Source organism: Alosa sapidissima, chromosome 24 (genome assembly GCF_018492685.1).
Source record: "Alosa sapidissima isolate fAloSap1 chromosome 24, fAloSap1.pri, whole genome shotgun sequence".
In the NCBI taxonomy this organism is placed as follows: Eukaryota; Metazoa; Chordata; class Actinopteri; order Clupeiformes; family Clupeidae; genus Alosa; species Alosa sapidissima.
In genome coordinates, this window is record NC_055980.1 from 9753493 (window position 1) to 9764456 (window position 10964).

At 38.8% G+C, this 10964-nt stretch overlaps 1 protein-coding gene across 4 annotated transcripts; it reads right to left on the bottom strand.

Moving 5' to 3' along the window:
- Positions 1–899: 899 nt before the first annotated feature.
- LOC121700585 (phosphomannomutase 1-like) lies at positions 900–3352 on the bottom strand. 4 transcript variants are annotated; one of them, XM_042083660.1, is made up of 9 exons: positions 3294–3352; positions 2944–3056; positions 2640–2757; positions 2466–2542; positions 2264–2355; positions 2070–2169; positions 1843–1918; positions 1404–1519; positions 900–1328 (listed from the first exon to the last, which is right to left on the bottom strand). In XM_042083660.1, the coding sequence occupies exons 2-9, from the start codon at positions 3016–3018 to the stop codon at positions 1212–1214; spliced, it is 771 nt and encodes a 256-aa protein (XP_041939594.1). In that variant the 5' UTR covers positions 3019–3056; positions 3294–3352; the 3' UTR covers positions 900–1211. The 4 variants fall into 4 exon arrangements, with proteins under 4 accessions (XP_041939594.1, XP_041939591.1, XP_041939589.1 ...); XM_042083657.1 differs by lacking the exon at positions 3294–3352 and adding an exon at positions 3188–3282 and having other exon boundaries at positions 2640–2754; XM_042083655.1 differs by lacking the exon at positions 3294–3352 and adding an exon at positions 3188–3281.
- Between the last annotated feature and the right edge of the window lie 7612 nt (positions 3353–10964).

Consider the following 10964-nt stretch of genomic DNA (forward strand, 5'->3'; position numbering starts at 1 on the left):
AACAATACTAGTTTTCATACATGACATTACCTACGATTACACTCCGTAAAATAAATATCACAACTGGTGCTGCGCAGCGCCGATAGCTTATGACTTGATGGACTGAACACTGTTTTTTCCCCGGTGTTTTGTAATGCATTCTAGCTACTGTCAGTGACGCGAGAGAACTTAAGTTATTAGCAAAGTGCGGTGTAAGTTTAGGCTACATTAATTTGTGCGTAGTGCCAGTGTCATTCATTTATTTTACATGTCTTACAACATATATACATGCATTCAGTCGAGTGAAAACAGATATAAGCATACAAAGACGCTTAGAACTCACGTTAAGCCGATGGTAGCACACTGAATGCAAATGCGCGATTTGATGCAGGCAAACGTATTGACTGTTACTGAATTACTAACGAAGGTTTTATAGCAATATTATCAATGTGGCGACAGAATAGCCTAGAACTTGGGTAAGCCCAAGTTCTTACCCTTTAGTAGCCTAATTGCGGTGATAGCCAAAACTAATGTGAATCACGGACTATCCTACAACCAAAGAAAGTAAAGGTGATTAGTAGGCCTACCTGCGTTAGCCAAATAAAGGACGGGACTGCACCCTTCACAAACCGTAAAATAAAGTTTATTAGTTTTACAGTTGACTACAGTTGACAGTTCACCATCAGTCCACACAAACAATTCTGGTTTCCTTACACTAGCCATTTCGTCATAGCCTATTCTGTCTGTTTGTAAAGCACAATCTTTGGTCAATTTCTGTAAAGAAACAGTGTCACCTATAGGCCTGGGGTATGAAGTAACGTGTTGAGTCGTGTTGAGATGGATCCGTTTGGACGCAAATATTCTTGATGCGGTTTCAGGGAAGACGGAGGGAAAAAAGATCGATTTCGTATGTGTGGACTAGTATAAAGTAAAAAAAGACATTCTCTAATGAAGTTTCACTTTTGCCTTTTGTCGGAGATGGTTCTTAATGGCCACTTATAGACCCATTCTGTCACTGATGGTCACTGTTCATACACTGTTCAATACAATTGGCTGAAGTGAAAAAGTCACCTGAGGAGAGGACCATTCACACGGGCATCTCCTTTACAAGTTTGGTCAACCTGGGACATCCCAGTACAATCATCTTTTTCTTTCACTAAAACCCCTTTCACTAAAGCCCTTTGGGCCTTGACCAGAATTGGCTGAAAATAAAACCCAAACAAAGCAAAAATTCAGTCCATTGATATGTTTAAAAACAGTCGTTGACAAAGTCTTGCTGTGTCACCGGGGGAGGACACTGTAAAACCAATGGTTCTTGGGTCATTGAAGATCTCATAATCATTGCCACCCTATAAGAGAGAAAATGCAAATTATACATGACATTTACAAAAGACACCCACACACACACACACGCACACACTTACAGGATAAGTTTCATTTCCAAAGAAGTAAACAGCATCCAGTCCCTCCTCTTCCACCAGATCTAGCGAGAGTCTCTTGTCCCATCCCTCAGGGAAAATGTCAAAACTGATCAGACCCCCTGTCAGGAAAAAAAAAGAAAGAGCACCATCAGTGGTAAGAGTTGCAACACACTTTTAATCAATTAATCCTTTACAGTTCAGTGCTATCTGTGATACTATTTTTTTAATCCTTTTACCACATTCAAGCCATTATGTTGCCTACTGTGAATGTGATATAATACATATAACACATTCAGTAGGCTTATTTCTGAAAACCCTAGTTCTTAAAAGACTGGGCTGAGGAGTGTCAAAGGGTTCTTGTATATTTGAATATAAAATGTATATTTTTCAATATGCAGTTCTCTGATGCTACATTTCAATTGTTTATTTCACTTTGACTTACCTCTGGAGAAGCACAGCCCTTTCCCTTGGAACTCTGTCTGAAGAGCAGCCACAAACTTCTCCAGAATTTTCTCTCTCTAAGATGAGAACAAGTTGTTGCTTATGATCCACAATATAATACTCCATCTGCATTCAATCTATAGAAGATCACCAACCACACTTTTTTTTCCAAAACAAGGTAACTCGCTTTTCTTAATGCTCACACCCACATGTTGATACAATTGCTACCTTGTCGACTTGTGAAAACTCAATTCTTTCTTCTTTAGAGCAACTCCGACCAATGGGAGAGACATTCAGCATTCCGTTACGGAATTCCACAAAAGTACCCCTGTATGGAAATGCACATTGAGTAAAATGTGAAGTTTACAATGGGTTTAATGGTTGGAATTATTTCATATACAACTTATGGACTGTGACAGTACCTTTTCTTTGGTAGTTTGAGGCCTGCCATGTATCGGAGACAAAAGTTTACAAGCTCCTGCAGTAGTTCCTCTCCCAAATGATTCTGAATGGCCTGAGACAAATCATCAAGATATCACACTAGTTAGCAACAGACTTCTTTCCTTCCTCATAATAGGGCAGTGTATTTTTCATGGAAATTGTGGGCAATCACTTCTTTCTTACCTCTTTTGAGACAAGCTTTCCATCCTTGTACTGAACAGTTCCATTCTCCGCAAAGACATAGTCAAACTTTTTCAGGACTGTATTGAGACAAAAAAAGTTTTATCAGGTATTGTTGATTAAAAAATATTATAAATAATAATAATAATATATTGCTCAGAAGCAGATAGGCCTTACCTTCATCCCCCTCCCCAAGCTGTTCTGCAATCTTGGCATAATCAGATCCACCGACTACACCTATCTTCACTGTCTTTCGCAGGGTTTGCATAAATGCGTCCAAAACAGGATCAATCTTCTGTTGACATGAACACACACGCGAGGACGCGCTCACACAGACACACGCACACACTTGTAACTGCTGCGAACCTCTCCAAAACGAAAGCTCACAGACTACAAAACTGACATAACTGTCGTATATAGCTGTTAAACGAGTTTTTAAAAATATAGGTAGCCTATATTATAATATAATTAGCCTACTTACCTCTCTGGCTGGCGTAAGTGTGCCATCCACGTCGAATAAACACACCACACGTCTCACGGAAAGACTGTTCTCCATAATATTCTGGCTACAAAGGTTCTCATCAAAGAGATAGCCTATGTCATGACATAAAATGCATTAAACCTTGGTTAAATAGTAATGAACCACATTTCTGCAGATTATGACATCATTGTACAACAATTTTCACTTTAGAAGATAATCTACTACTACTGGGCTACTAGCCTACAGTTGCATGGCACATCCATCATTTAAAAATACTGTAATAGGGCTCTCCTCGTAAACGCCGTGGTCCACAAACTTTTAAGAATGAGACTGGTGATGGATAGGCCTACCTAAGGCAACAGCCAATCACTATCCGGGTGCATTACGTGCATTATGTGTGTAATTAAGCGCAGACCTGGGACATTGTGATTTGTTCCGCTCATTTCTGTAGGCCTATCAGACAGAACAAATGAGTGCAATATCCGGTTACACCGTCTACCCAAGCCTACATTTGTCTTGACTTTTACAGTTTTTTTCGATTGCTTTGACCTGCTTAAAGAAACTGGGATACACTTGGTCTAGAGTTTAGATTCTCTGCCCGAGCCCGAGCCCGAGCCCGAACTTGACCGCGGGCCGGGTCAGGGCCGATATTTCCAGCCTCTATCCTCGGGCCGGGCCGGGCCGGGTCCTTGATCAAGCATTTTTTTTTTTTAATCATTAGCCTACTTGGGTGGGCAGCTAAAGCTATGCCATAGTCAGACTCAGAAATATTATATATTTATACTATAGTAGGCCTAAGTAACAAGTGTATACAAAGTTATACAAGTTAGGCTCAGAGTTACAAAATGTCATTTGTAATGTCATCTGCGCAACTCATGCGCAGCTTCTCCACTCCCACGCATCACACCGGGCCTGCTGTGCTGTAGGCCTACTGTGTAGCTTAAGTGCAACGTGAAGCTTGAAGATGTAAAGAAAAAAAAATGAAAACAGGAGAAATAACGTCGAGCAAGTTTGGAGAAAAGTCGGAGGTATGCATTTGTCAGGTATGATGTTGCGTGCATTAAGTGCGCACGATGTTCACCTATGACTGCAAAAAGACATGCGCAGGCTTGCCGTGGCAGAAATAATGATAACCAGCCTTCAATGTCCTCTTTTGTCACTTCTCCAAGCATACACCTGAGAGCGAGGCAAGCCCTTACAGACAAATGCGTTGAGTTTTGCTGCAGGGACATCATTTTACGTTGTGAATGTGGCTTACGTTTCTTCATTCGGATTAATTTGCAATCCATTCCATTCTGAATAAACAAACATAGTTTAGCCTACATTCTTCATCCTCCGTTGCATTATTCATTAATATAATTCTAAACGGATTTCTGTAGCTCAAAAAGCTCGGAAATGGAACAGACATAGCAAAAATGCTCATTTTGAGAACTATATTTTGCATTTTGTTGTCTAGTGTATAATGATTGATTGAAGTGATTTGATGACAGGATGTGTTGTTTGCTTTTGCTGCATGTTTTAAGTGTATTGAGAGAGTAACAGCCTTTTGCAAGCAAAATGTGTCATTTTGGCTAGAGTGATTTTGTTCAGACATGGGTGTTAACTGTTTTGAAAATGTGATGTCAGAGTTGACACAAGCATCAAAGCATCGAGAAAAACTGTATTACCTGATAATTTCCGCTGGACATTGAAAAACTTTCACAAGACAGTATTTTACAGGTAGCCTATGCTCCATTCTCCAATAGATGGCAGACAAGGACTGATAGGCTATGATCCAACATTAGGTTACTAGGCTTACATACATGTAGATAGATAAAAGATAAGATAAAATCTTCAATGATTCAGGCTTGGGGGAAAATATTATGATAGTGCTTAGGCTACAGCAGTGGCGGTTCTAGGATTTTTCTGAGACAGGGGCCACAAAGGGGCCACATCATACACTGAGGGGCCAAGAACCGGTCAACATCCATGCACAGAAAATCCCTTGTTCAGTAAGTCAGTGGTGTAGTCTACGTGATATGCAGGACTATGCAGTATACCCACTTAAAAAGCATCACCATCTCAGTATACCCACTTAAAATAGGCAAGGAAAGGTATTAACATTTGGGGTTGATCACAGTATACCCACTACAGCTAACTAGACTACACCACAGCAGTAAGGTGCGTATATTTTACCAGTCTCACCTTGTTCAAATACTTTTGCTAAAAAACTAAAAAGCCAATATAAATCTTAACAAATTTCCCATTTATTTATAATGTGCATCGAAAACACAATGTATAAAACTAAAATATAATAGACACTTCAGCGGAAATGCATTGATATTTTAAACAGAAATCATACATCATATTTGTACAATCATATTCATTTTTGTTCAATTGGACAAGTTTTACTTCAACTCTTCCCCCTTTTGTTGATAAGAGAAACCACCTTCACTGCCAGTTTGCATACATTAAAACAAACACACACACACACACACACACACACACACAGCATGTGAGCAACAACTACATCATATTTACACAATATTTTTTTTTCAACAATTATTTTTACAATGGTCTGATTTGGAATGGTCTTTGAATCACCGTCTTGCTTCCAGTTAGAAAAGTCTGATTCTGATTTGAAGACAGACGATGGGGGATTTGGAAGCGATAAAATTATGGAAGGGGTAGCAAAACACTAAATATGGAATACTCCAACCATTTGAAGTCTTTGTATCAGAAGTCATTTAGTGGCCTCTTCCTATTTCCATGCTGTATCTTGCGGAATACCTTTGGTTGCACAGAACCAGCTGCTCTATAATGGGAAATGTCTGGAGAGGAAGAAAATGAAACAAGTTTGGGTAACTTAATTGTTATTAACTTTCATAACCCACTGTCAACCTTTTTACTTTTTTAACACCATACCTTTAATGTCATGATTACATTATATTAGTGGTGTGTTAGTCTAGGTGCCTTTCACTTAGTAGTGAGTAACTTGTGTCCTTGTCTGTAGGCTATTATTTGGAAATGAGATGTGCATATGAGGATGTAAGTCAGGATGTTTGCTGTTTGATTAATTCAAATACTAATTATTTTAATACTACTTTCACACAAGTGATGGCACCCCTGCTTATGTCAGATTTGGACAGATCTAGAAATACAGTGCTATATAATGTAAATACAATGTCTGGAAGTAGTGTATCTGTGTTTGTGCATGTGTGTATATGTGACTCATTTGTAGGATACTGTAGTGTTGATGATACCCAGCTTGTTCTTAACAGGTTATCAGATTCTTGTAGGCTCTATAGTTCTTCTGTGGTAGTATGGTTTTTCATAGTATGCTCCTTAATCGCATTAAAGATGGCAGGTTTCACATATCTCACAATTGTGTTGATTTGACACCGACTACCACTATAATGGAAAGGGTCATTCTACGAAAACGTGCCATTTTGCATTCAAAATATCTAATTTTCAAAGTACTGTTTTTAAAATCTTGAAGCCCCTATTTGGATGAAGTAGATTCTTACCTCTCAGAAAAACATGCAGTGCCATCTCAGGCTATCTTATTTATTTATTTATTTATTTATTTACTTACTTTAACAAATAGTCAATGGAGGTATGTGTGCTATGTCAACTCTGTTACCAAAAAAAAAACATATATTATTATAAAATAATGAGTGCTCTTGTAACTATTCATGAATATTATACAAATAATTATGTGTTACATAAATAATTCTGGAGTTGAACACATCAATTATTAGATTTTAGATTTGACAGTAACAGGGTTAATGAAATATTGTTATCGGCAGCCATTACTAGCCATGTGGTGGACACCAGGACACCACATGGTGTGCATTCAAGAGAGGTTAAAATGCTGTTAAATATTTACATTTAAATTTTCAATCAAATTATTTTTTAATCCATGATTTTGTGGTAACAGGGTTGACAAAACTAGCTTGTCCCCTTCTGTCAGACGGAGCAAAACCGTAATAAAAGTCATTAAAAGAGAACAACACTTTTCTGGTCTTTTCACCATTAACTTCCTGGAAGGCAGGGGATATCACTTCCGGAAAATTATGTAACTTTTGGCACAGTTCATTTTCTCCAAAGGGGTTTTTATCCAAAAGTAACAGGGTTGACGACAACATGGGGACAAATGTAAAATGTTGATCTTTTCATAATTTTAAAAACATTCCAAATAAATATTTTTAATGATCCATGAACAAACACTTGAGGCTTTTTGTACATGTATTTATTTTTATGATAATTTGACTTTTTTAATCCTAAATAGCCAGTGATACTAGACAAGTCATATCGAGGGACAAGCCATTTTTACAGCTTTTGCAATATTCCTAATACGAAAAGGGCTTAAAATCCTTTAAAAAAAAAAGATGTATTCTTAAAAAGTAAATCATTTATTTTTACCAGTATTATATTTCCTAAAATATAAAATAATTATGAAAAAAATATTGTTAATTCAGCTTTGCAAGACACTTTTGTTTGAGGGACATAAAATGGCACGTTTTCGTAGAATGACCCGAACATTTTTCCCATGCAAAAAAAGGTCAGAACTCGGTGACACCTGAAAATGCTCAAGACAGCACTACTTGTACAGCCATTTGAAAACTACAGTAAAGTTACAAATTGCTGTAGTTAGGGGAGTAAGTGAGTACAAGACACTGAATATGTACGTTTCACATATTTACTATATGCAATTCTACAGCATTGTGACAGAATTTGATAACTAGTTCACCAGTTTTGTATGTAATGACTCAAGCAATGAAATTAAGACTATTAGTTTTATTGGGAATGACTGTTCAGCATCCATAAGCATAGTTCATTTTGACTGACATGACAAAGCAACTGATACATGTTCAAAAGCATTTGCAATTTGTTCAGAGGAAGGAGAAATTGCTACTATGATGTGCACAAATGACTAAATGTTGTGGAGGTTGAACTAATAGTTATGAGAATTGTCATTCTGATCTGAGAAAATCACCAAAGCGACTGAGAAAAACTGTGATCAAGACGATATTCATTGTGGATGAGAATTTGTGGATGTGGATGAGAATTTGTGGCCCAACAGACATACATCAGTAGGTCTAAGAATACTGTGCACTGTAATTCCAACTGCACTGCATTTACAGTTTTCCCTATAAGGAGATTGTCCTACAGTATGGTCTGTTTTTTTCCTTTGTGCTATGCAGTGCTGTCTTTTCCTTTCTGTATCGCAATGACATGGTCTGTCAACAAATGACAGTACAAACAGTAAAAGCGGAAATGTGAATCTTGTCCAGTCTCTTGCAATCAAACTACCATATTAGGTGTAACCTACAATTTACAATAATTGTCATCAAAATTTTAGCCATAGTTTACATTAGAACATCCCTCCAGAGTACACAATGACACAAGGACTTGTCATTCTGATGACACTGACATGTGTGACACAGAGATTTAATTTTGAGAGATGAACTAAGGATTTTGAGCAAGAAAGTGGCTTTTGCAGGTAATCCATGGTGTTTTGCTATTTGTACGAGTTGTTTTGAGAAATGCACTTACTGTTTTGCAAATGTCGAGGATGATTCGAGAAATGTACCAAAGCGACTGAGAAAAACTGTAATATGATTTTGACCAATTTTCTTCCCTCTGGAGGTGTGTGTGTGTGTGTATGAGAGAGAGAGACAAAGAGACAGACAGAGAGAGATGAACAATTGTAGAAAGAAAGAAAGATAGATAGATAGATATTGTAGATAGATAGATAGATAGATAGATAGATAGACATCACTCACAACATACACATACAACATCAACAGGATGACAAAATAACAAATCCACATAAATAATATGGACAAAAAAAGATACTAAATAAAAAAAATCCACATGAATGTACTAAGGGATGTATAAGCATGAGATGCTTGCAGTGATAGGGCAGGGGCTGACCCTGTGATTCAGTATGACAAATGACTTCCTCAGTCTGTCAGTTGTGCATGGCAGTGTGCGTAGTCTTGAGCTGATGCTCCTCTGCTTTGTGATAGTGCTGTGGAGTGGAGTGGATGACAGTCATTGTCCAAAATGTTGAGCAATTTGTTCAGGGTCCTTTTATCTGATATTGAAGTGATGCACTCCAGTTCAGCGCCCACGACAGAGCCAGCTTTCCTTACCAGCCTGTCCAGTCTCCCAGCATCCCTCTTCTTAATGCTTCCTCCCTAGCATACCACAGCATAGAAGAGGACGCTGGCAACAACAGACTGGTAAAACATCCAGAGGAGCTTGCTGCAGACATTAAGGGACCACAGCCTCCTCAGAAAGTACAGCTGGCTCTGCCCTTTCTTGCAGAGTGCTTCAGTGTTAGTTGACCAGTCCAGTTTATTGTCCACGTGTATCTCCAGATACTTGTAAGTGTTTACCACCTCCACATTGACCCCCTCAATGGAGACTGGCAGCAGAGCGGGCTTAGACCTATGTGAATCCACCACCATCTCCTTGGTCTTAGCAGTGTTGAGTTGTAGGTGGTTGAATTTGCACCATTGCACAAAGTCCTCCACCAGACTACTCCTCCTGCCCATCCCTGATACACCCCACAATTGCAGTGTCTTCCGAAAACTTCTGCATGTGGCGTGACTCTGTGTTGTAGCAGAAGTCAGACGTGTACAGGGTGAACAGGACTGGAGAGAGAGTATAGTATAGTATACTCTTTTGATCCCGTGAGGGAAATTTGGTCTCTGCATTTATCCCAATCCGTGAATTAGTGAAACACACTCAGCACATAGTGAACACACAGTGAGGTGAAGCACACACTAATCCCGGCGCAGTGAGCTGCCTGCAACATCAGCGGCTCCTCCGGTTACGAGTCCGAAGCGCTAACCACGGCCACGGCTGCATAGAGCACAGTTCTCTATGAAACTCCGGTGCTACTCATCACAGTGTCAGAGAGGCAGTTCTTCAGTCTGACGAATTGTGGCTGCTCTGTCAGGTAGTCTGTAATCGAAGATACTAGGTGAGCGTCCACATCCATCTGCAAAAGCTTGTCTCTCAGTCTGAAAGATTGGATGGTGTAACAGCATGATCTACCATTATCTCTACCACTGAACTCTGAATTACCCTGTTCCTGATATTTAAATTGTGGTAGCCCTGAAGTGTCACATTCATTGATATATGAAGCTCTTTGGTAGCAGAGCAAAAGGGTGTGTGGGAAAATCAGAATCAGATAGTGTGACCTGCTCTCATTAGGAAGCAATGTAAAGATTGCTGAAGAAATATGCTGGATTTTTTTTTTCCGGTAGATTTTTGAGGTGAGTTTTTGGATTGTCTTTTCCATCAAATATGAGATGTTGAGAAAACCGTTTACTTAGGAAGTTAAGCGAAATTCAAGGTTACATTTCTTTCTTTTTTAACCTGAAACTATACAAATATAGAATTTACAAGAATATTTTTTTCAGTTGATTAATGTTGCCTTTGAGCTCAAATCAAGACAAACACCACAAACACTTTTATTGCACCAGTACACAATCTGGCTGCTTTTATAGCAGTTGAATTTATCAGCATGACACAGGTCATTCATTTTATGGTTGCTGCAACCTTTGTTCTTTTCATGAATTTTGTTCTCTCTCCCTGTCATTTTACTGATTCTAGAATTTTCTTCTCTGGGTTCTCCTTCCATCTTTTTCCCCACACCTTGTTTTTCCCTGTACTGTGCTGCTGGAGATATAATTGCTTATATAATATCACAACTGTGGCCTACAGCTGCAGTCCACCTGTTTCACAAGGTGACCACTGTTTATCTGGAAGTCTAAATGTGTTGGAAGTGTTGGGGCTGAGCTACACCAGGCACATGGCCACCAGACACTGCAACAAGTAACACGATACGGAATAGACCATTCATCTAAAATGGATTTTACGCGCCGCGAACGGAATGTATATTTTGTACATCTGCGTCTTGTAAGCTATAGTATGTAGATCTGCTCATTTGCTTCAAAAGAAGTGCAATTATGTTACTTCTCTTTCGTTTTCTATGACCTATTTGACAATTCTGCGGAGCCTGC

Excerpts from the sequence above, each read along its gene's own strand:
- LOC121700585 (XM_042083655.1), bottom strand. The coding sequence starts at position 3,209 with ATGATGGATGTGCCATGCAACT. Across the intron at positions 2,758-2,943 it reads CACTTACGCCAGCCAGAGAG|AAGATTGATCCTGTTTTGGA; the intron begins GTAAGTAGGCTA and ends TCATGTCAACAG. Across the intron at positions 2,170-2,263 it reads CTCAAACTACCAAAGAAAAG|GGGTACTTTTGTGGAATTCC; the intron begins GTACTGTCACAG and ends ATTTCCATACAG.